Source organism: Hyla sarda, chromosome 2 (genome assembly GCF_029499605.1).
Source record: "Hyla sarda isolate aHylSar1 chromosome 2, aHylSar1.hap1, whole genome shotgun sequence".
Classification (NCBI taxonomy): domain Eukaryota; kingdom Metazoa; phylum Chordata; class Amphibia; order Anura; family Hylidae; genus Hyla; species Hyla sarda.
The window spans coordinates 383,867,367-383,894,195 of record NC_079190.1 but is presented as its reverse complement, the minus strand read 5'-3'; the positions used below and the strand labels follow the sequence as shown (position 1 = coordinate 383,894,195).

The following is a 26,829-nucleotide window of genomic DNA, read 5'->3' as shown; positions in this document are numbered from 1 at the left end:
TGGCTCATACTCACTATATTATCTTCACTCATTATTTTTTTAAATTCTGTCTCTGTGCATTTGGTTACTTGGCATTCTAAATGAAAATAGCAATATGTTATTCTCAAGAGTAAGTATAGGCTGAACTAAACTGGTATTAATAACAAGACACACTCAGTGAACGCACATCAACAAATGTATCATATAAAATGCCAAGACTGGTAATTCAGCTGATGTGTACCCATAGGCCATCCATATTCAGGAATAAATGCCTCAAAATCAGGGGGATGATCAGTGGTAACCAGTGGCAGTATATATGAGGTCAGAAGACCATTAGTACTAGCCAAAACAGTTAAAAGGGTAACAAAAAAACAAAACAAAAAAACTGCTGTATGGCTGCTCCATAAGAAGAGGTGTCACACACCTTACCTCACTATTTACAAGCATTATCTTGGCTACATTAAAGATATCCAAAAACAGAGCTTGCAAATGTGGTGTCCCAGAGCAGAATACTTATACTACCTGAGCTTTGTCGGGTGGTTGTAACCCCCAAGTTGCCTGCCTCTGACTCTAATTTCAGTTTTGATGTGTTCTGAGATACAAATGTCTTTATTTGTGTTTTTGTTAAATGTTTTTCCACTGTAAGAACTAGTGAGTAGTTCCATCAACAGTCCTCAGCCAATAAGGTTGAGTCCACCCTTCCTCCACCTAGTCTGATAAGACAGAGAGAAGCCCTTAGTACAGTCCTGTAAAATCCTGAGTCAAGTCAGTCCTGATTGTCTTCACCAGTACTGCAAGTCCCAGCATCTCCAGTACACTGTCTACTGAACTTGAACGGTTATCTCAATCAATTGTGAACCTGCACCAGTAAACTTAATAAGTGGTTATCTAAAGTCCCTGCATTTGGAGAAATTATTTAAAATTTTGATTGGTCAGGGTCTAATTGCTAAAACGAGTGGGGAGAACCTCACGGCTTGGTGCTTCTCTCCCACTCACTTTGCATATGACACAAGATGATCCTATAGATTTATATTAGGCGTTCATCTTGGTCACATGCACAGGACTGGGTGACAATGTGCTTGGTTGGGGTTTGAACACTCCTGGACCAGTCAAAACATTTAATATCTCTCTACAACATCATACCCCCTGATGAAGCAGTGTGCAAAATGTACGTTGGGGTACATATGTCGTGGGTTTCAGTCACTGTACATGGCAAGTACTATTGGTTGATGCTTTTTTGGACTTTTTCATTGTCATTTTTTTTAAGGCTTTATTATAATTTTTTCTAGTGGCTGCTAATTCTATTGTGGTGCTATGCCACTTCTATGGTTGTGTTTTAATGTGAGATGTTACCCCATTGATATGTACCGTATTTATCGGCGTATAACACGAACTTTTTAGGCTAAAATTTTTAGCCTAAAGTCTAAAGTACAGTGCGTGTTATACGCCGATACCGCCCCAGGAAAGGCAGGGGGAAAGAGGCCGTCGCTGCCCGCTTCTCTCCCCCTGCCTTCCCTGGGGTCTAGAGCCCTTCTGCCGGGCCTTCTCACCCCCTGGCTATCGGCGCCGCTGCCCGTTCTGTCCCCCTGACTATCGGTACCGGCGCCGATAGCCAGGGGGAGAGAAGGGGCAGCGGCACCCATTGCCGGCGCCGCTGCCCCGTTGCCTCCCCCCATCCCCGGTGGCATAATTACCTGAGTCGGGTCCGCGCTGCTGCAGGCCTCCGGCATGCGTCCCCTTCGTCGTTGCTATGCGCTGCACGGCGCATGACGTCAGTGCGCCGCGCCGTGCATAGCAACGACGCAGGGGACGCACGCCGGAGGCCTGCAGCAGCGCGGACCCGACTCAGGTAATTATGCCACCGGGGATGGATGGAGGCAACGGGGCAGCGGCGCCGATAGCCAGGGGGAGAGAAGGGCCGGCAGCAGGGCTCTAGACCCCAGGAAAGGCAGGGGGAGAGAAGCGGGCAGCGACGGCCTCTCTCCCCCTGCCTTTCCTGGAGATGTATCGGGGTATACACGCGCACACACGCACCCTCATTTTACCATGGATATTTGGGTAAAAAACTTTTTTTACCCAAATATCCTTGGTAAAATGAGGGTGCGTGTTATAGGCCGGTGCGTGGTATACCCCGATAAATACGGTATTTTTGCAGTATGGTCGTACAGTTCATGGTATAGATACTCTAGAGAGAGTTCAGAGAAGAGCTACTAAACTAGTACATGGATTGCAGGATAAAACTTACCAGGAAAGGTTAAAGGACCTTAACATGTATAGCTTGGAAGAAAGAAGAGGCAGGGGGGATATGATAGAGACTTTTATATACATAAAGGGAATCAACACGGTAAAGGAGGAGAGCATATTTAACAGAAGAAAAACTACCACAAGAGGACATACTGAGAGAGTTGTGGATGCATGGAATAGCCTTCCTGCAGAAGTGGTAACTGCAAATACAGTGAAGGAGTTTAAGCATACATGGGATAGGCATAAGGTTATCCTTCATATAAGATAGAAATAGGTATAAAGCTATCCTTCATATAAGATAGAGATAGGTATAAAGCTATCCTTCATATAAGATAGAGATAGGTATAAAGCTATCCTTCATATAAGATAGATATAGGTATAAAGCTATCCTTCATATAAGATAGATATAGGTATAAAGCTATCCTTCATATAAGATAGATATAGGTATAAAGCTATCCTTCATATAAGATACAGATAGGTGTAAAGCTATCCTTCATATAAGATAGAAATAGGTATAAAGCTACCCTTCATATAAGATAGAGATAGGTATAAAGCTATCCTTCATGTAAGATAGAGATAGGTATAAATCTATCCTTCATATAAGATAGATATAGGTATAAAGCTATCCTTCATATAAGATAGAGATAGGTATAAGGCTATCCTTCATATAAGATAGAGATAGGCATAAGGCTATCCTTCATATAAGATAGAGATAGGTATAAGGCTATCCTTCATATAAGATAGGGATAGGTATAAGGCTACCCTTCATATAAGATAGGGCCAGGGACTATTGATAGGACTCAGATTATTGGGCAGACTAGATGGGCCAAATGGTTCTTATCTGCCGACACATTCTATGTTTCTATGTTTATATTTGTGTTTCCACTTCATTCTTATTTGCACTTCTGTGTCATTCTATTCTTTTCACGCTTTTTAAAATATTTTTAATGTATTTTTTGGACTAATAAAATTTGAATATGTTTTGATATAACTTTTGTTGTTGGGTCTCTTTTTTGGTAGTTATATGTCCCTACAACATGTTAAAAGTGACAGTGCTCATTTAAGTAGCTGCAAATATCACTTAACATTGCTCCCTACATCACATCCACTTCTCTCAGCACACATTTCAGGCACAATTATTTACATTATATATATATATATATATATATATATATATATATATATATATATACATGAATAATAATTACCTTGTTGGCTGGCTTGTCCTTCTAGTGGGGGTTCTACAGGTGCTGAGGAAAAAAAAGCAAGATTCATGTTTTACTAGTTGTGGAAACTTTGAAACTTTTTCATTTGTCAGTGCAACAGCTGCTCACAATGGTGGACACAAGCTACAAAGGGTTAAATAATCATTTAAAAGGTAAAAAAAAATGCTTCTAGTGTGTGATGTTTAAGAACATGTTCTGAGATATTTATATATATATATTTATATATATATATATATATATATATATATATATATATACAGATATATATATATATACAGTGGGGATCATAAGTTTGGGCACCCCAGGTAAACATTTGTATTAATGTGCATAAAGAAGCCAAGGAAAGATGGAAAAATCTCCAAAATGCATCAAATTACAGATTAGACATTCTTATAATATGTCAACAAAAGTTAGATTTTATTTCCATCATTTACACTTTCAAAATAACAGAAAACAAAAAAATGGTGTCTGCAAAAGTTTGGGCACCCTGCAGAGTTAATATATTGTATTGGCAAGTATCACAGCTTGTAAACGCTTTTTGTAGCCCGCCAAGAGTCTTTCAATTCTTGTTTGAGGTATCTTTGCCCATTCTTCCTTACAAAAGTCTTCCAGTTCTTTGAGATTTCTGGGCTGTCGGTCATGTACTGCTCTTTTAAGGTCTATCCATAGGTTTTCAATTATGTTGAGGTCAGGAGATTGTGAAGGCCATGGCAAAACCTTCAGTTTATACCTCTTGATGTAATCCCCCGTGGATCTCGAGGTGTGTTTAGGATCATTATCCATTTGTAGAAGCCACCCTCTCTTTAACTTCAGCTTTTTCACAGATGGCATCAAGTTAGCATCCAAAATTTGCTGAAATTGTATTGAATCCTTTATGTATTGAGTATTTTTCCTTCTACTCGTGAGATGTTCCCTGTGCCACTGGCTGCAATGCAACCCCAAAGCATGATTGATCCACCCCATGCTTAACAGTTGGACAGAGGTTCTTTTCATTAAATTTTGTTCCCCTTCTTCTCCAAACGTACCTTTGCTCATTCCGGCCAAAAAGTTCAATTTTAACCTCATCAGTCCACAGAACTTGTTTCCAAAATGCATCAGGCTTGTCTATATGTTCATTTGCAAAGTTCAAATGCTGATTTTTGTGGTGAGCATGTAGAAGAGGTTTTCTTCTGATGACTCTTCCATGAAAACCATATTTGTACAAGTATCTCTTTATAGTGGAATAGTGTACCACAACTCCAGTGTCTGCCAGATCTTTCTGGAGGGATTGTGCAGTCAAACGTGGGTTTTGAATAGTTTTTCTCACAATCCTGCGAGCTGTTCTGTCTGATATTTTTCTTGGTCTTTCAGATCTTGCTTTAACTTCCACTAATTACATTCCAAACAGAGGATATTGACATCTGAAAACGTTTTTCTATCTTCTTATAGCCTTCTCCAGCTTTGTGAGTGTCAACTATTTTCAGTTTCAGATTTCTAGACAACTGCTTAGAAGAACCCTGATTGTTGGGGCAAGGTCAGATTAGTCTGGGCATTTAAAACCTTTGAGATTGACATCACCTGGTCTTCCCAGATGGTGATTGAGAACAATCCATGACACTGGCAGGGTGCCCAAACTTTTGCAGACGCCATTTTTTTGTATTGTGTTATTTTGAAAGTGTAAATGATGGAAATAAAATCTAACTTTTGTTGACATGTTATAAGAATGTCTAATCTGTAATTTGATGCCTTTTGGAGATTTTTCCATCTTTCCTTGGCTTCTTAATGCACATTAATACAAATGTTTACCTGGGTGCCCAAACTTTTGATCCCCACTGTATATGTATATACAATTATGTATTGTATTATTTATGTCTTCTGCATATGGCAGTATTATTTATCTGTACTGTATAGGCAGTGTTATTTATGTGTACATATATGGCAGTACGCACTGGCGTATAACACGCACCCCCATTTTAACAGGGAAATTTAAGTTAAAAAAATAAAATGTAAAATAAATGACTTGGACTAAATGCCACATCATTCCCCCAACTTTGCTTTCTTCTGCACCTGTTTGGTCCCGTCCCCTCCAGTGCCACATCATTCCCTCCCTTTTATCAGTCCCTGTGCCCATGTCTCATCATCTCCCCATGTCTCATCACCACCCCCATGTCTCATCACCACCCCCATGTCTCATCATCCCCCCTTGCCTCATCATTTCCACCTGTCATAGACCACCACTAGCCATACAGACATTAAGCATTTAGTGCCTCCCCCACCATCATTTCCCCCTGTCTCATCATGTCCCCCATCATTCCCCCCTCGTCATCCCCCCACCCTGTCTCATTATCCCCGACCCTGTCTCATCATGTCCCCCATCATTCCCCCCTCATCATGCCCCCCCCACCGTCTCATCATCCCCCCACCCTGCCTCATCATGTCCCTCATCATTCCCTCCTCATCATCCCCCCACCCTGCCTCATCATCCTCCCCCTCATCATTTCCCCCTGTCTCATAATTTCCCCGTCTCATCATTCCCCCCCGCCCCTCATAATTTCCCCCTGTCTCATCATCCCCCCCCATCATGTTCCTCCTATGGCGCCAGTGGTCTTCAACCTGCGGACCTCCAGATGTTGCAAAACTACAACTCCCAGCATGCCCGGACAGCCAACTGCTGTCCGGGCATGCTGGGAGTTGTAGTTTTGCAACTTCTGGAGGTCCGCAGGTTGAAGACAACTCTTCCCCTTTCCTTACTTGTCTGCGCTTCGGCTGTTTTGCGGGCTGCGGGGTCAGTGAAGCAGATGAGTTACGTCCTCTCCCGGCTTCTCTGTGTGGCATCAGGGATGTCACTTTTCGTCGGCGACTACAGGAAATGAAAAGTGACGTCAGTGATGCCGCACAGAGAAGCCGGCAGAGGACATAACTCATCTGCTTCACGGACCCCGCAAGACCCTCCGCCTGACCTGCCGAAGCGCAGCCAGGTAAGGAAAATAAACAAAACTATAAAAAGCAGGAAAAGGGGGAATGATGAGGGAGGGGGGAGGTTCTCCCAAACTATACACAGGAACTGGTGGATAGTGCGGGAGACGCTGATTAAAAGGTAGGGCAGATCCGGACAAGGTAGGGCTCATTTTAATCAGCGTCTCTCGCACTATCCACCACACCAGTACCTGTGGATAGTGTGGGAGAAAACAAGTGACAGAGCAGGGAGGAAACGCTGCTGGTCACTGATTTAAAGTGGCCGCGGCCGTGATGTTAATACTTAACAAGCAGACGCTGCTGCGGCCGCTTTAAATTAGTGACCAGAAAACTTATCGGCGTATAACACGCAGGCAGACTTTTTGCCTTAAATTTAAGTTTTAAAAGTGCGTGTTATACGCCGATAAATACGGTATATATATATACACATATACATTGCTTCGTACAATCAGGTATTATTAATGTATATAGTACATGACATTGTTCTATATTTACAGTTTATGGAAATTTTATTCATAAAATATTTATTTACAAAACATAACAATATTTATTATATATTATCATTATTTTTTGCAGGATATGCTGGCATTATTTACACATGCAGGATATGGCAGTACTTTTTATGTATCAATACAGTTATGAAGGTATTACTGTAGTTGTATATAGAGTATATAGAGACATTATTTATTTGACCGTAATAAACCTGTGGGATACATATAATGGGGCCCTCTAAATTAATTCCTCTGATAGGCCCAAGGTACCCAAGTCGGCCACCGATTTTTATTTTATTTTTTGCATATAGAACTTAGCCTAAGGATGAAATGCAGAACAAATTTTGCAAGAAAGTTTAACCAAAATATTTTTAAATTTGTTATTTATATGTTACAGTGTGGTTTGCTTGTGTGCATTTTTTAATAAAGAGCCCTTGACAGAAGATAATATCTTCTGTCAAGCTGATTTTTCAGTGCATAGATTTTAGTGGTGGTTTATTTATCCAAGTAACCATCCCTAAATCCTGACCCCATATCCCCTCCTCATATCCCGACCCCAAATCCCCTCCTCATATTCCGACCTCATATCCTGTCCTCATATTTTGTTCTCATATCTTGACCCCATATCCCGTCCCCATATCCCGTCCTTATATCCCGACCTCATATCCCGACCTCATATACCGTCCCTATATCCTGACCTCATATCTCGTCCTCATATCCCGTCCTCATATCCCGTCCTCATATCCCATCCTCATATCCCGTCCCTATATTCCGTCCCTATATTCCGTCCTCATATCCCGACCCCATATTCCGTCCTCATATCCCGTCCCCATAGCTAATCCTTATTTCCAGTCCTCATATCCTGTCCTCAGGTGAGGCTGCGTTGTGGTAAAGATATTGTAAACTGAAAATAAAAGGGTGTGGCTTAAAAGGTGGGCATGTCTTTGTGAGATGGGGCATGGCAAGTAGAGAGGGTGTGGCTTAACCAGCCGGACTGACGCATTCACCAGGAGAAACAGACCGGAGCTTGTGGACTAAGGCACCAAAAGTCCAATATACTTGCATGGGACTTAGAACAGAAACCCATCCTTCACAAGTAACAAGTGACCAAGTATTATTGAAATATCTCCAGCCGTTTGGAAGTTATGCAGTAACATATATTTCCCATAGACTTGTATGGGACTTTAATAAAAACCCTGACTCTCGCAAATAGGGGTGGGTACGGGTTAAATTACCTATCCTATGTTTGTTGTTGACATATAAGTAACATGTGTGACATGTTGAGTTATATATATATATATATATATATATATATATATATATATATATATAAAGTGCCAAACACCTGCGAAGTGCCAAATGCCAACCTTATGCATTTATATTCAGCAATTATTATCCGAATCACCAAGAATCCTTTAAAGGTGTACTCCGGTGAAAACCTTTTTTCTTTTAAATCAACTGGTGGCAGAAAGTTAAACATATTTGTAAGTGACTTCTATTAAAAAATCTTAATCCTTCCTGTACTTATTAGCTGCTGAATACTACAGATGAAATTCTTTTCTTTTTGGAATGCTCTCTGATGACATCACAAGCACAGTTTTCTCTGCTGACGTTATTATAATAATAATAACGCTTTATTTATTGTTGTCCTTAGTGGGATTTGAACCCAAGTCCCCAACACTGCAAGGCAGCTGTGCTAGCCACTGAGCCACCATGCTGCCCTTAGCATACATCTGCTATGCATGGTTGCTAAAATGGACAGAGATGTCAGCAGAGAGCACTGTGCTCGTGATGTCATCAGTGTTCCAAAAAGAAAGGAATTTTCTCTGTAGAATTCAGCAGCTAATAAGTACTGGAAGGATTAAGATTTTTTTAATAGAAGTAATTTACAAATATGTTTAACTTTCTGCCACCAGTCGATTTAAAAGAAAAAAGGTTTTCACCGGAGTATCCCTTTAAGGGCTCACATAGACGTACACTGACACCATGAACTTACCTGATGGTTGTAAGCTTGCTATGCCTGGTTGGGTGGGTTGGGCGGTATTTTTATTTTGTTCCTGTGTTGGTAATGACAGCTTGGCTGAAAATATAGAAGAATATAGATGAACATCCAGGTGATATATTGTGCACAAGAAAAGATTTAATCAGATTATATATTTTAAATTTAGCAATTTACTATGTTTACTCATGAAAAACTGGGGTGCAGCTAATTGTGTACATATATAAAACCCAATAAAAAAGAAAACTTGATATTTGGGTGTGCGCTATAGCCAATAGTGTGTATTATATTTTAAATGTTTGGCTCTGTTAAAGTAATGCTGTGAAGGTTAGGGTATAGCTTTTAAATTGAGCATTTTATTTTATTTTGCATCTGCAGAAACAGTGAACAAGTTCATTGTTTTTTGCAGCTTCCACTCAGAAATGCATTGTCGTGTTTCCCCGATGGACCTTTCTAGGTCCCCAGAAGGGCAGGTTCTGGTCAATACGGCTGCTGGCTTTTTCCTTTAATGTCTGTGCTGCCATGGGTCCTTGGGATGCCTAATCCAGCCACAGCCTACCCTATTTAGGCATTTTTCATGGCTCTGCACCAGCCATTTGTCTACAATTTGCCTGGCACCTAAATGAGTCCTTGCAACGTTCACAGAAATATCTCCTGACCACTTACAGCTGTGTGTGGCCAAACCTGTATACCACCCATCACTTAGAGCTACCAGTATATGGTCCAAACTGTTCGAGTCCAAGTCCTATCTATAGGGACTATTTAAGAGAACAGCTATAACACAAAGCAACTGGAAGAGAAGTAACTCTATGTCCCTTTTACTTGGCACAGATCATTTTGATTCTCTTCTCCACAATACAGAATCCTGAACTTATTTGGCCAAACATGGGACTTTCATGATCTGCAGGAGGTGAGCTCACTAAAACAATGGAATATGGTGTTTCTCCTCACCATTGTCTGGGTGGGCCTCCACTGGCCTTCTCTTAGGTTCTCCGATTAGCCAATTTGCACTTTATACCCAAGGCCGATATGTTTCTTGCTCATAATACTTAACTGTGGCTTCCACACAGTCACTCTGCCAGACACACAAGCCATCTGGCTTGTCTCAGTGGTGCATGTGAAGTCGTACTATTCACATTTACTATCTCTCTGAATCTGAAGGTCCCAATTACAGCATGCAATCTCATTCGCCACACCACGTACATTACTGTGTCCAAACTCACTCTGTTGGAATGCTTTTTTGCCCTAACCCATCAGCGTGGACCTCTTGCACAACCAGGCCCTTTTATTGACACATTCCCTCCTGCACATTGGCACCCAGAAAACTGTATTCCTGATCTCGCCTACTCTGATACAATATGGCGTCAGCATTGCACACAACAGTTAACCTGTCCTTTACACTGTGGGACTGTGGGGTACACAAAACAATGAAACCATTGCAATACACACAAGAAAAGTGAAAAACATTTGTTAGTTTGTAAGAGACAGATTTAGCAATGTGAAGAATTACGGTAAATGCTGCTTAAGTATATACAGTATACATGATATGGCCAGTACTGAGATGTTGACAAATTGGTAGCCTAATCGGAAGTGATCTATTATTATTAAGATAATATCATTACATGTAGGGTTGTTTATCTTTTAGGGATGTCTATCGGATAAAAATGGAACATTTTGCTCTACAACTAAGGTGCTTTGCTGGTAAAATCTCATGTACAGCCAATTTTAATTCACAGTGAGCGATGGCTGCAGGCAGCAATGTAATTGATCCATATATTGTACATAAGAATTTGTATATAATAATACAGTGGGGAAAAAAGTATTTAGTTAGCCACCAATTGTTCTCTTACTTAAAAAGATGAGAAAGGCCTCTAATTTTCATCATAGGTATACCTCCACTCTGAGAGACATAATGAGAAAAATAAAATCCATAAAATCACATTGTCTGATTTTTTAAGAATTTATTTGTAAATTATGGTGGAAAATAAGTATTTGGTCACCAACAAACAAGCAAGATTTCTGGCTCTCACAGGCCTGTAACTTCTTCTTTAAGAGTCTCCTCTGTCCTCCAATCGTTACCTGTATTAATGGCACCTGTTTGAACTTTTTTATCAGTATAAAAGACACCTGTCCACAACCTCAAATAGTCACACTCCAAACTCCACTATGGCCAAGGCCAAAGAGCTGTCGAAGGACACCAGAAACAAAATTATAGACCTGTACCAGGCTGAGAAGACTGAATCTGCAATAGGCAAGCAGCTTGGTGTGAAGAAATCAACTGTGGGAGAAATTATTAGAAAATGGAAGACATACAAGACCACTGATAATCTCCCTCAATCTGGGGCTCTACGCAAGATCTCACCTCATCATGTCAAAATTATCATAAGAACGGAGAGCAAAAATCCCAGTACCACACAGGGGGACCTAGTGAATGACCTGCAGAGAGCTGGGACCAAAGTAACAACGGCTACAATCAGTAATACACTACGCCGTCAGGGACTCAAATCATGCAGTGCCAGACATGTCCCCCTGCTTAAGCCAATACATGGCCGGGCCCGTCTGAAGTTTGCTAGAGAGCATTTGGATGATCCAGAAGAGTATTGGGAGAATGTCATATGGTCAGATGAAACCAAAGTAGAACTTTTTGGTAAAAATTCAACTTGTCGTGTTTGGAGGAGAAAGAATGCTGAGTTGCATCCAAAGAACACCATACCTACTGTGAAGCATGGGGCTGTTTTTCTGCTAAAGGACCAGGACAACTGATCCGTGTAAAGCAAAGAATGAATGGGGCCATGTATCATGAGATTTTAAGTTAAAACCTCCTTCCATCAGCAAGGGCATGGAAGATGAAACATGGCTGAGTCAACACACGTGGCAATGATCCCAAACACACCGCCCGGGCAACAAAGGAGTGGCTTTGTAAGAAGCATTCAAGGTCCTGGAGTGGCCTAGCCAGTCTCCAAATCTCAACCCCATAGAAAACCTTTGGAGGGAGTTGAAAGTCTGTGTTGCCCGGTGACAACCCCAAAACATCACTGCACTAGAGGAGATCTGCATGGAGGAACGAGTGAAATATACCAGCTACAGTGTTTGAAAACCTTGTGAAGACTTAGAGAAAACGTTTGACTTCTGTCATAGCCAACAAAGGGTATATAACAAAGTATTGAGATTAACTTTTGTTATTGACCAAATACTTATTTTCCACCATAATTTGCAAATACATTCTTTAAAAATCAGACAATGTGATTTTGTGGATTTTTTTTCTCATTCTGTCTCTCATAGTTGAGGTATACTATGATGAAAATTACAGACCTCTCATCTTTTTAAGTGGGAGAACTTGCACAATTAGTGGCTGACTAAATACTTTTTTGCCCCACTGTATGTATACATATTAAATCCATCTAATTCTATATATATACAGAAATAGAAATATATATTTTATATGGCTACACTTGATATAACTTATGTTTGTTGTGCTGTACTAGTCAAGAATTATAGGCCAATGGTTTTATGGAGTCATGTTTAAAGGGATACTCCCCTGGAAAACATTTTTTTATTAAATCAACTGGTGCCAGAAAATTAAACATATTTGTAAATTACTTCTATTAAAAAATCTTAATCCTTCCAGTACTTATCAGCTGTTGTATGCTCCACAGGAAGTTCTTTTCTTTTTGAATTTCCTTTCTGTCTGACCACAGTGCTCTCTGCTGACACCTCTGTCCATTTTAGGAACTGTCCAGAGCAGGATAGGCTTGCTATGGGGATTTGCTCCTACTCGGGACAGTTCCTAAAATGGACAGAGGTGTCAGCAGAGAGCACTGTGGTCAGACAGAAAGGAAATTCAAAGAAAAGAACTTCCTGTGAATCATACAACAGCTGATAATTACTGTGGTCCCTCAAAATACGATGGTAATCCGTTCCAAATAAACCATCGTTTGTGGAAACCATCGTATGTTGAGGGATCCGTGCAATGTAAAGTATAGGAAGCTGTACTCACCTGTCCCCGCCGCTCCGGACCCGTCACCGCTGCCCTGGATGTCGCCCTACATCGATGTCGCCGCGTCCCCATGGTGTCCCTGACGCTCCGGACGTCTCTGCTTCACCGGGATCCTCGCTCTCCGTCGCCGTCATCACGTCACTACGCATGCATGCCGCACCTACTGGATGACGAGACGCCGTGCGCGCGACGTGATGATGATGAAGGAGAGCGCCGGGCATGGAGGGGATCGTGAAGAGGACGTTCCGGAGCCCAGAGGACAGGTAGGAGACCATCACTGGACCACGCGGGGCACCGTAAACGGCTATCCGGTGGCAGCTGAAGCAGTCAGCGCTGCCGGATAGCCGTTTATGCGATGGCCCCGACATACAAAAGCATCGTATGTTGATGCTGCCTTCAACATGCGATTACCTCTGAGAGGCCATCCCATGTTGAAATTATCATATTTCGGGGCCATTGTAGGTTGGGGGGGGGGGGGGTCACTGTACAAGAAGGATTAAGATTTTTTAATAGAAGTAATTTAGAAATCTGTTTAACTTTCTGACACCAGTTGACTTACATTTTTTTTCCAGTGGAGAACCCCTTTAAGTAGTAGAGAAATTCTGCTGTCATATTCATTTATCACACATGTACTTATGCATTCTGGTCACTATGAGAATATAATTCCATATAATTCCATATAAGTGTACCTGTTATCCCCAAATTCTGACTAAGAGCGTGATCCTTTTCTGTAAGAATTCGGAGTAGTACATTGCAGCTTGGATCTCCTTTCTTTATCACCATATCAAACAGTTCTCGGCATTGGTTGGCACGCTCAGAATGGCTTTCATTTATATACTCCACCTCTCCAGGATTGAGCACACCATTATGACGTAAGTCGTCTAGTAATAGTTGTAACTGTGCTCTATTGCAGCCTTTTACTAAATGTGGTCGGAGTTCTTCAAGTTTGCCTGGAGTACAAGGTTTAAAATGAAACGCTGTTAGAGAAAGACGTGTACCGCTTGTAATACTGATTGAAAACGTTCATGTAGATCTCTGCATCTTGGGCCCTTCAATAATATTTCCCACTCTGTATGTTATAGACCAAGGCACAAAATGCCATTCCAGCTGCAGGAGACCAATCTGGGCACTAATGCAGCAAAAAGTGAAAAAGTGCGGCGGTGGAATAAAACTTCAGCTATCACATATTTCAGGGCCTCCCGATCTGCTGTGACCTAGAGATGTGTTTTATAGAATATAGATCAGTGGTTCTTAACCTGGGTGAGTCAATCCCGGGGGTTCGGTGAGTCAATCCCGGGAGTTCAGCGGGGGAGGTCGCAACAGGACAAGCAAACCAAGCAATTGCTTGGGGTCCCGAGCTGGCCCCCAGCAGAGCCGGTGTTTGCCCGTCCCGTAGAGACTGGGAAATTCCCCCCCCCCCCCCGCCATCACTATTAACTCCCTGCCGCCCTGCGTTAAGTTTAAAAATGCAGGGCCGCCGGGACATAGCGCACGCTGGGATGTCACTGACGTCCCGTGCGTGCGCCCATGGAAACAAAGGCGCCGAGGACCGGAGGATAGAGAAGGAGGAAGACGCGCGCTGGCCAGCTTGGTAAGTGACCAGCGGCACGTCATCTTCAGTGCTCCGACCACCGGTCCCGGGACCTACTGCTATAGACGGAGCGGTGGTCGGAGCACTGAAGTGGGCAGTACACAGACATACTGCCTCCAGCCATACACTGTATATGGCTGGAGGCTGTATGTCTTTGGGGGGAACACTGCCTACATCAGTGGTCTTCAACCTGCGGACCTCCAGATGTTGCAAAACTACAACTCCCAGCATGCCCGGACAGCCGTTGGTTGTCAGAGCATGCTGGGAGTTGTAGTTTTGCAACATCTGGAGGTCTGCAGGTTGAAGACCACTGGCCTACATAATGTGGGGGAACACTGCCTGCCTAATGTGGGGGAACACTGCCTGCACCTAATGTGGGGGAACACTGCCTGCACCTAATGTGTGGGGGAACACTGCCTGCACCTAATGTGTGGGGGGACACTGCCTGCACCTAATGTGTGGGGGGACACTGCCTGCACCTATTGTGTGGGGGAACACTGTCTGTGCCTAATGTGTGGGGGAACACTGCCTGCACCTAATGTTTGGGGGAACACTGCCTGCACCTAATGTGTGGGGGAACACTGCCTGCGCCTAATGTGTAGGGGAACACTGCCTGCGCCTAATGTGTAGGGGAACACTGCCTGCGCCTAATGTGTGGGCAACACTGCCTGTGCCTAATGTGTTGGGGAACCCTGCCTGTGCCTAATGTGTGGGGGAACACTGCCTGCGCCTAATGTGAGGGGGAACACTGCCTGCGCCTAATGTGAGGGGGAACACTGCCTGTGCCTAATGTGTGGGGGAACACTGCCTGCGCCTAATGTGAGGGGGAACACTGCCTGTGCCTAATGTGTGGGGGAACACAACCTGTGCCTAATGTGTCGGGGAACACTGCCTGTGCCTAATGTGTGGGGGAACACTGCCTGCGCCTAATGTGTGGGGGAACACTGTCTGCGCCTAATGTGTGGGGGAACACTGCCTGCGCCTAATGTGTGGGGGAACACTGCCTGTGCCTAATGTGTGGGGGAACACTGCCTGGGCCTAATGTGTGGGGGAACACTACCTGTGCCTAATGTGAGGGGGAACACTGCCTGTGCCTAATGTGTGGGGGAACACTGCCTGCGCCTAATGTGTAGGGGAACACTGCCTGCGCCTAATGTGTGGGGGAACACTGCCTGCGCCTAATGTGTGGGGGAACACTGCCTGGGCCTAATGTGTGGGGGAACACTACCTGTGCCTAATGTGTCGGGGAACACTGCCTGTGCCTAATGTGTGGGGGAACACTGCCTGCGCCTAATGTGTGGGGGAACACTGTCTGCGCCTAATGTGTGGGGGAACACTGCCTGCGCCTAATGTGTGGGGGAACACTGCCTGTGCCTAATGTGTGGGGGAACACTGCCTGGGCCTAATGTGTGGGGGAACACTACCTGTGCCTAATGTGAGGGGGAACACTGCCTGTGCCTAATGTGTGGGGGAACACTGCCTGCGCCTAATGTGTAGGGGAACACTGCCTGCGCCTAATGTGTGGGGGAACACTGCCTGCGCCTAATGTGTGGGGGAACACTGCCTGTGCCTAATGTGTGGGGGAACACTGCCTGTGCCTAATGTGTGGGGGAACACTGCCTGTGCCTAATGTGTGGGGGAACACTGCCTGTGCCTAATGTGTGGGGGAACACTGCCTGTGCCTAATGTGTGGGGGAACACTGCCTGTGCCTAATGTGTGGGGGAACACTGCCTGTGCCTAATGTGAGGGGGAACACTGACTGTGCCTAATGTGTGGGGGAACACTGCCTGCGCCTAATGTGTAGGGGAACACTGCCTGTGCCTAATGTGTGTGGGAACACTGCCTGTGCCTAATGTGTGTGGGAACACTGCCTGTGCCTAATGTGTGGGGGAACACTGCCTGTGCCTAATGTGTGGGGGAACACTGCCTGTGCCTAATGTGTGGGGGAACACTGCCTGTGCCTAATGTGTGGGGGAACACTGCCTGTGCCTAATGTGTGGGGGAACACTGCCTGTGCCTAATGTGAGGGGGAACACTGCCTGTGCCTAATGTGTGTGGGAACACTGCCTGTGCCTAATGTGTGTGGGAACACTGCCTGTGCCTAATGTGTGGGGGAACACTGCCTGTGCCTAATGTGTGGGGGAACACTGCCTGTGCCTAATGTGTGGGGGAACACTGCCTGCGCCTAATGTGTGGGGGAACACTGCCTGTGCCTAATGTGTGGGGGAACACTGCCTGTGCCTAATGTGAGGGGGAACACTGCCTGTGCCTAATGTGTGGGGGAACACTGCCTGCGCCTAATGTGTAGGGGAACACTGCCTGTGCCTAATGTGTGTGGGAACACTGCCTGTGCCTAATGTGTGTGGGAACACTGCCTGTGCCTAATGTGTGGGGGAACACTGCCTGTGCCTAATGTGTGGGGGAACACTGCCTGTGCCTAATGTGTGGGGGAACACTGCCTGTGCCTAATGTGTGGGGGAACACTGCCTGTGCCTAATGTGTGGGGGAACACTGCCTGTGCCTAATGTGAGGGGGAACACTGCCTGTGCCTAATGTGTGGGGGAACACTGCCTGCGCCTAATGTGTAGGGGAACACTGCCTGTGCCTAATGTGTGTGGGAACACTGCCTGTGCCTAATGTGTGGGGGAACACTGCCTGTGCCTAATGTGTGGGGGAACACTGCCTGTGCCTAATGTGTGGGGGAACACTGCCTGCACCTAATGTGCCTTAATGGTTTTGTTCTTGAATGGTTTTGTTCATTTTGTGCACCTATGTATAAATATATACTTAAATATATACCTCCTATGTTTTGAATTTGAAAAAATCACATTTTATATTTCCAATTAAGAGGGGTTCGGTGAATGCGCATATGAAACTGGTGGGATTCAGGACCTCCAACAAGGTTAAGAACCACTGATATGGATAGTTATTTCTTACAGAGGGTTTCTATTCATGCTCAGCCAGATGTCGTATTGTGGAGAAACATAGTCCCTCTTTTAGTATTGGAGTCTTGGGTAAACTGTGGTGAATACAGAATGCAGAAATGCATTTCAATCTATTTATTAAGGCCGTGCACCAAACTTGTGCCAAAAAACTCCTTTGTGTCTGGGAAAGTCATGATGTTTAGCTTTTCTTCAAAATGTGGACGTGGCTTTCTATTTTTTCACAATCCAAATAATGTATTAAATTAACCCCCCCCCCCCCCTTTTTTTTTTTCTTTTTTTTTGTGTGTCTTTTTCGCCTCTGAGCTTTCAGTTATAAAAGAGAGGTTTAGTCAATTTAGAGGCACTTTGGCGCATGTTCAGCATGCTAAAAGGTCTTAAAATTCGAAAATCACATTTAAGAATATGAGGCAAACACACTAGAAATTTGATGTGTGTGTGAGTGTGTATGTATATATATATATATATATACATATATATATACATACATATATATATATATATATATATATATATATATATATATACAGCGATCCCTCAACTTACAATGGCCTCAACATACAATAGTTTCAACATACAATGTTTTTTTCTGGACCATTGTAACTTGAAACCAAACTCAACATACAATGCTACCGACAGTCCAGATCTGTGAAACGCGTCACAACTGGAGGAACTGACCAATCCGAATGGACATTTTACTGGTAAAACCCCTGTATTACTTAAATGCATGCACTGACCGGCTGTCTGGTAGTGCCCCCTACAGTGCAGGGAGGAACTACAAGTTCTGTACTACTCCTTACCTGTGCCAGGGTTAGCTGCTCCTTTGGACTCCAAGTGAGGGTGGCTCCTTTTGGGACCCTGTGTGTACTGTATAGGACCCTGAAGGACCCTGTCCTCTATATAAACCATTGTTTCTCAACCTGGGTGCCTCCAGCTGTTGCAAAACTACAACTCCCAGCATGCCCGGACAGCCAATGGCTGTCCGGGCATGCTGGGAGTTGTAGTTTTGCAACAGTTGGAGGCACCCTGGTTGGGAAACACTGACATAGACAGTGATTTACAGCTCCCAGCAGATCTTTCTTACTTTTATATGTAAGGATTTGCTTTATCTGTATTAGTTATCTACTTATTTTTCTTTAATCCTCACTTTTTCCTATTTTTGGATGACATTTTAAGGGCTTCAGAACCAATTACCAGGTTTCCATAGAGTTATGGTCTCAACATACGATGGTTTCAACATACAATGGTTGTCCTGGAACCAATTAATATTGTAACTCTAGGGACAAAGTATTGATAAATCAGAAGAGCTCAGCCTCTGTACAGCATTCTGTAGTTAACTTGGTAGGAATTTGGAAGAATGATCTAACAAGTCTTCTGGTAATCCTAAAATCTGCTCAGACAGGAGGAAATGCAGAATACTTTTACCTGAGCAAAGTTTGGCCAGAAAAGTGAGTAAAGTGAGAACTGCTTTGAGAAGTACATCAATGTGTTTTGAAAGTGATCAAAAGCTAAACAACAAAATCCCCTTATGATAATAAAAAGTGTAAGAACAAATATAATTTGTATCTACTTAACCCCTTAAGGACTCAGGGTTTTTCCGTTTTTGCACTTTCGTTTTTTCCTCCTTACCTTTTAAAAATCATAACCCTTTCAATTTTCCACCTAAAAATCCATATTATGGCTTATTTTTTGCGTCGCCAATTCTACTTTGCAGTGACATTAGTCATTTTACCCAACAATGCACGGCGAAACGGAAAAAAAAATCATTGTGTGACAAAATCGAAAACAAAAACGCCATTTTGTAACTTTTGGGGGCTTTCGTTTCTACGCAGTGCATATTTCGGTAAAAATTACACCTTATCATTATTCTGTAGGTCCATACGGTTAAAATGATACCCTACTTATATAGGTTTGATTTTGTCGCACTTCTGGAAAAAATCATAACTACATGCAGGAAAATTTATACGTTTAAAAATGTCATCTTCTGACCCCTATAACTTTTTTATTTTTCCACGTATAGGGCGGTATGAGGACTCATTTTTTGCGCCGTGATCTGAAGTTTTTATCGGTATGATTTTTGTTTTGATCGGACTTTTTGATCACTTTTTATTCATTTTTTAATGATATAAAAAGTGACCAAAATACGCTTTTTTGGACTTTGGAATTTTTTTGCGCGTACGCCATTGACCGTACGGCTTAATTAATGATACATTTTTATAGTTCGGACATTTACGCACGCGGCGATATCACATATGTTTATTTTTTATTTTTTTTACACTGTTTTATTTTTTTTATGGGAAAAGGGGGGTGATTCAAACTTTTATTAGGGAAGGGGTTAAATGACCTTTATTAACACTTTTTTTTTACATTTTTTTTGCAGTGTTATAGGTCCAATAGGGACCTATAACACTGCACACACTGATCTCTAATGCTGATCACTGGCGTGCATTAACACGCCTGTGATCAGCATTATCGGCGCTTGACTGCTCCTGCCTGGATCTCAGGCACGGAGCAGTCATTCGTCGATCGGACACCGGGGAGGCAGGTAAGAGCCCTCCCGGTGTCCGATCAGCTGTTCGGGACGCCGCGATTTCACCGCGGCGGTCCCGAACAGCCCGACTGAGCAGCCGGGTCACTTTCACTTTCACTTTAGAAGCGGCGGTCAGCTTTGACCGCCGCTTCTAAAGGGTTAATACCGCACATCGCCGCGATCGGCGATGTGTGGTATTAGCCGTGGGTCCCGGCCGTTGATTAGCGCCGGGACCGACGCGGGATGCCGGCGCAGGACGTAAATATACGTCCTGCGTCGTTAAAGGGGTACTCCGGTGAAAATTTTCATTTTATTTTTTTTAAATCAACTGGTGCCAGAAAGATAAACAGATTTGTAAATTACTTCTATTAAAAAATCTTAATCCTTCCTGTACTTATTAGCTGCTGAATACTACAGTGGAAATTCTTTTCCGTTTGAAACACAGAGCTCTCTGCTGACATCATGAGCACATTGCTCTCTGCTGACATCTCTGTCCATTTTTAGGAACTGTCCAGTGTAAAAGGAAATCACCATAGCAAACATATGCTGTTCTGGACAGTTCATAAAATGGACAGAGATGTCAGCAGAGAGCACTGTGCTCGTGATGTCAGCAGACAGTTCTGTGTTTCAAAAAGAAAAGAATTTCCGCTGTAGTATTTAGCAGCTAATAAGTACAGGAAGGATTGAGATTTTTTAATAGAAGTAATTTAAAAATCTGTTTAACTTTCTGGCACCAGTTGATTTAAAAAAAAAAAAAAAAAGGTTTTCACCGGAGTACCCCTTTAACCACAGCGACTCTACTATAAAGATAGCTTATAGCCCTAGATACAGAATTTGTGCTACAAAAACTGGTTTACATGCTTTGCAACATATTTAATAGGTGTTTTAGAAACATTTCAACATTTTCTGACAAACTGAATTGTCGATTCGGCAAAAGGGTCATGGTTTAAGATATGACACTGTGCACCATAATTATTGGGCAGGTTAAGCCAACTAATAGTTGGTTAGACAGTATAAAGGTGCTCTAGCCTGAGCCTCTTTGATACATCTGGAGCTTTCTGACGTAAAGGGGTACTCCGCCCCTGGCATCTTATCCCCTATCCAAAGGATATGGGATAAGATGTTAGATCGCCGCGGTCCTGCTGCTGGGGACCCCGGGGATCGCCGCAGCGGCACCCCGCCATCATTATTGCACAGAGAGAGCTCGCTCTGTGCATAATGACCGGCTCCGCCCCTTATGACATCACGGCCCGTCCCCTTAATGCAAGTCTATGACAGGGGGCGTGACGACCGCCACTCCCCCTTCCCATAGACTTGTATTGATGGGGGCGGGCCGTGACATCACAAGGGGCGGAGCTGTGACGTAACGATGCTCCGGCCCCTGTATTGCCCGTCATTACGTGCAGAGCGGACTCGCTCTGCACAGTAATGATAGCGGGGTGCTGCAGCAGCGATCCCCAGGGTCCCCAGCAGCGGAACCCCGTCGATCTGACATCTTATCCCCTATCCTTTGGATAGGGGATAAGATGTCTAGGGGCGGAGTACCCCTTTAAAGTTTTCACTGTCTAAGGGCTCGTTCACACTGATGTCTGGTTCAGTTAGGTCATCTCCATTAGTAAAAAAAAAAAAAACAACAACAAAAATGAAATCAAATGGATATAATAAATTTAATAGTGAAGTCTATGAGAAACGGATGAGCCTTTAATGTCATCCGTTTGCATCTTTTTTTTTCCCCAATCTGTTTTTGATCCCTTATTACTTCTGAGCATGCTCAGAAGAGGTGTGAGCCACCAGGAAGTAGCCAGATGGAAAAAAATGGACACAAACGGACAATAAAGTATTTAAACCAATGAAAAACTGATGCAGAAGGATGAAAAACTGATGCAAAAGAATGCCACTTGTCCGTTACTTATTATCTTTTTTTTTATAGTCTGTTTAAATAACAGACAAATTGCATACCTTCGCATCGTTTTGCATCAGTTTGTAAATGTGGTCTGTTTAGCAGAGGAGAATAACGGGATGGGTGAGAATGGCCATGTAAACCTAGCCTAAGAATGAGAAAGTTTTAGGAACTCTAGGCCATTATTTTCTCAGCACATTGAGCACCAATGGCTTACAAAGCAAAGGGAGCTAGTGTTCTCTTCAGCTGACAAAGGTGGAAACATAGTATTATGTCCCAAAATCAATACTTAGAAGAGGCCCATCACATACTAGGAGATACCAGAGTCTATACCCCCTTGTCTGAAGACCCCAACGGCAAATACCTTAGTGAATCGCAAACATTAACTAAGGTATCACACTGCTGAAAAGCTACTACCTAAATTCCCCCTAGGTGGCAAGTCAAATTCACAAGTCAAAATTCTGCCTAAATACCTGTTCCTTTTGCCTGCAGCAGGACTCATTCCTAGTTCTCTGCATTGCCCCCATCTCATTTCTGGTCCTCAGCCGGACTCTGTTCTTATTCCTAGTCACATGTATAGCTCCCCATTTTATTCCTGGTCACCAACATGGCTGCACACATTCGGGAACATATGCTATAGTGACACAAAATAATCATCCCTAGTCTAACTACATATATGCAGGAGTACAGGAAAGCTGAGTGAGAACACTTAACTCTCCTATGTAACTGTATGTATTTAGCAATACAACGTAAAATTCTTACTGTGTGTTTCTGCATACATTCAGAAACAGATAACATATAGCAATACAAAATAACTATGTCCTGAATCACTGCATCCATTCTGGAACATATAGGGGTTACCCCGTACCTCTTCTGCCCTGTCAGCCAGAGTCCCTCCATGTCCCCAGGGCCCCCTTTATGTGTTATCCCCTATTGTGTATATGTTTGTATTACTAATGTACTGTTGCTTTAAATATTATACCATGTGATTGTTACCCAGGAGGCACTAGTGACCAGGTGACCCCCCAAGTGACCTATGGGCTCCTTGCTAAGTTCCTCTATAAAACCAGGGGTGGAGCTACAATATCTCTCTTGTTCCTGAGGTCCAGTGCAGTCAAGACGTCTTACAGAGTGTGTCCAGAGCATTGGAGGCCTAAAGTCTGCAGCCACAAGTCAGCTCAAGTAAGCTAAAAGTCATCGTCTTGTCAGTGACAAGTCAGTCATCAGTCAAGTCAATTGTCTAGTCACCGTGGCCTGCACTAAAGTGTCTCTACCTACTGCAAGTTCCAGCAAGCCTGCGAGGTCCTCCTGTGTCACTGGTCACCTCCTTGGGATTCTAGCTGTACTAAATGGACTGTGTCATCTGTCTACACTCAGTAAAGCTACCCTTGTCCGACACTTGGCGTCAGTGTCTTCATTGCCCCCTGTGCCTAGCCCAGGAACAGCGGTATTACCTTAGGATGATTAAGGCTAAACCACACCCTGGCGTCACGACAAGAAGGGGTTGATAACATCTGCCCCTTGGGTTATAACATCTACCCTGCATTGCACCCCTCCATACCACAGGGACATTAACTATCTGCATTATTTTGGTGCACTCCAACTAGCTTCGGTCTGCTGGATTTACTAAGAGGCGCGTACCATTTAGTTAATCCAGCGGCTCCATGATTCCACTTGCGCCTGGTGCACAAATATACACCACCTATTGTGTCACAAGTTGGCTGTAAAGTGGCATGTGAGGCCAAGCCCCCTTCAGCCTTCATCATGCCTACTTCATGCCACCTTGGCACAAGCGGCGTAAATCCTTTAAAGTCGCACATTTCCATGCAGAAATGGCGATTTTTAAGCACACAGCGCCATTTTTGGGCACAAATTGGTGAATTTATAATAAATAAATAATAAATGTTCCACAATTTATATAGTTACACAAAATAATCATATCCAGTATCAATGAATACATTCAGGCATTCAGCAAAGCTGGGTGACCACTGTTGGGGGGGGGGGGGGTAAGAAAAAAGCTTTCTATGTAATGAATGCATGCAGAGATACAAGGTGAGGTCTTTAGCCTGTATCACTGCATTCAGGAGGATATCAATATATATATATATATATATATATACGACTAAGGCTACGTATTGTGGCCGAAACGCGTCACCTGTTTTCCATGTTGGCTGATTGCTAAATAAAGTACCAAGTATTGCTTGACTTGCCACGCTGGACTTTCTCTTCATTTCTCCTGCAATTGCTGGACTGGGGTCCGGTCCTGTCCGTGCTGTGGCGAGGGCACCGGGGTGAGTTGTGTCTACTCTGCATTGCTGTATATATATATATATATATATATATATATATATATATATATATATATATCTTAGTGACATAAAATAACCATAATCAGTATTGCTGCATACATTCAGGAGTCTAGGAAAGCTGAGTGATGACTGTTTGAATGAAACAAAGTCACCGTTCTTTCCTGATTACAAGATATTTACATAGTACTGTTATCTAGTGTCCAGAATACTTTTAATGAATGTATGTAGTGTTTTTTAGGTGTCACTCTATAACTAGTGTTTGGCAAAGCTTTCTGCAACAATGTAAATACAATATAAAAACAAAGTTGATGCACAAAACATGGTTGAGCTCAAAACTAAGACCTCCTAAACAGCATACATTACCCGCCATCTAGAAATAGGAGCTCTGTCCACACTGCAGATTGTTCAGGAACAGGAAATACATCGTTATGAAGAATGTGTATATATCCTCAAGCAGCAGTGAAGGGGTGTCACCTGCAACAGTTTCACTTTCACCGGATCTTCTTACTACAAGGAAATAAAGAGCAGAATTGTTTTATGTTCTAGTCATGTATGTGACCCCACAACAAGATCAGGAAAACCAGCCCCACAAATATAAATAATATTAAAATATGTAATCACCACAGCCCAAGTTGCCTAACTGTAGACCCCTACATAATATAATCTAAAAATGCCTCAAATTCCCATGTCAGATCTTTCCCGTCCTCCACTCTTTCCTGCACTCTAATACAATGCTGCCTCCCCTCCTGAACTCTAATACAATGCTATCTAATACACTAATACACTGCAGACCCCCCCACTAATACACTGCAGACCCCCCTCCCGCTAATATACTGCTGATCCCCTCCCCCTAATACACTGCTGTTCCCCTCCCCTCCCCGTAATGCTGACCCCCCCTCCTCTCCCATCCCCCTAATACTCTGCTGATCCCCCTCCAATCCACCCTAATACACTGCTGTTCCCCTCCCCCTAATGCTGACCCCCCTCCTCTCCCATCCCCCTAATACACTGCTGATCCCCCTCCCATCTTCCCTAATACACTGCTGATCCCCTCCCATCTCCCCTAATACAATGCTAATCCACCCTCCCCCTAATATCATGCTGATCGCCCCTCCCCCTAATACAATGCTGATTCCCCCATCCCCCTAATACAATGCCGATTCCCACATCCAACTAATACAATGCTGATTCCCTCATCCCCCTAATACAATGCTGATTTTCCCATCCCTCTAATACAATACTGATCACCCCCTCCCCCTAATACAATGCTGACTCCCCTCCCCTTCCATCCCCCCAAAACACTGCTGCCACCTCCCCTAATACACTGCTGATCCCCCCCTCCCATCCCCCCTAATACACTGCTTATCCCCCCTCCCATCCCCTAATACAATGCTGGTCCACCCTCCCCCTAATACCATGCTGATCGACCCCTCCCCCTACTACAATGCTGATTCCCCCATCCCCCTAATACAATACTGTATTAGTATAGTTCCCCCACATTAGGTGCAGTATACTGTAGCCCCCACATTAGGTGCAGTATAGTTCCCCACATTAGGTGCAGTATAGTCCCCCACATTAGGTCCAGAACAGTTCCCCCACATTAGGTGCAGTACAGTTCCCCCACATTAGGTGCAGTATAGTTCCCCCACATTAGGTGCAGTATAGTTCCCCACATTAGGTGCAGTATAGTCCCCCACATTAGGTGCAGTACAGTTCCCCCACATTAGGTGCAGTATAGTTCCCCACATTAGGTGCAGTACAGTTCCCCCACATTAGGTGCAGTACAATTCCCCCGCATTAGGTGAAGTATAGTTCCCCACATTAGGTGCAGTATAATTTCCCCACATTAGTTGCAGTATAGTTCCCCCACATTTGGTGCAGTATAGTTCCCCACATTAGGTGCAGTAAAGTTTCCCCACATTAGGTGCAGTATAGTTCCCCTACATTAGGTGCAGTTTAGTTCCCCCACAGTAGGTGCTGTATAGTCCCCTACATTAGGTGGAGTATAGTCCCCCACATTAGGTGCAGTACATTTGCCTCACAGACATACAGCCTTCAGCCATATACAGTGTATGACTGGAGGCTGTTTGCCTGTTTACTGCCCCACTTCAGTATTCCGACCATCGCTCCGGGGTCAAGATCTACTGCTATGGCCTATGGGCCATAGCAGTAGGTCCCGGGACCGGATATGGGGTGGTCGGAACACTGAAGATGACGTGCCGCTGGTAACTTACCAGGCGTGCACGTCCTCCTCACTGCTCCGCTCTGCTCTGTTACTATGGGCACACGCACGGGACATCCGCTTTTAAAGTTAACGCGGGGCCGCAGAGAGGGAACTGGGGCATCCTTGTGTCCTGAAAATATTTTTTGGGACACAGGGATGTCCCTAATGTGACGGGGCCCCCTGCGAGCACGGGGCCCGGAGCAGGCGCTCCATGAGCGCTTATGATGATCCGGCCCTGGCGGCCGCTGGAGGGGAAAAAAATGCAGCCACATCTCAAAGCGGCCCACTAGGAAACTTCCTGGTATCCCGGTAGGCCAGTCCGGCCCTGAACAAGATACATGTAAATCTATGGGAGAAGCACAAAACTAAATGGTGGGGTATTTATGAAGCCTTTTACTCAAGTTTTCCTTGGTAAATTTGCACAATATTTTGGCTCAGTGC

General features: G+C 43.9%; 1 protein-coding gene across 2 annotated transcripts in view; it reads right to left on the bottom strand.

Annotated features, from left to right (window-relative positions):
- The window catches only part of LOC130357989 (caspase-1-A-like), a 62,399-nt gene extending 37,476 nt beyond the window's left edge, over positions 1-24,923 (bottom strand). The window contains exons 1-6 of one of the 2 annotated variants that reach the window (XM_056560783.1): positions 24,786-24,923; positions 24,528-24,671; positions 13,581-13,841; positions 8,892-8,975; positions 3,432-3,473; positions 15-76 (exon numbers count right to left, since the gene is read on the bottom strand). In XM_056560783.1, coding sequence (XP_056416758.1) covers positions 15-76; positions 3,432-3,473; positions 8,892-8,975; positions 13,581-13,841; positions 24,528-24,534 — 456 coding nt within the window. In that variant the 5' untranslated portion in view covers positions 24,535-24,671; positions 24,786-24,923. Of the gene's footprint in view, positions 1-14; positions 77-3,431; positions 3,474-8,891; positions 8,976-13,580; positions 13,842-24,522; positions 24,672-24,785 lie in introns of both variants that reach the window. The other variant, XM_056560782.1, reaches the window with a different exon arrangement.
- Between the last annotated feature and the right edge of the window lie 1,906 nt (positions 24,924-26,829).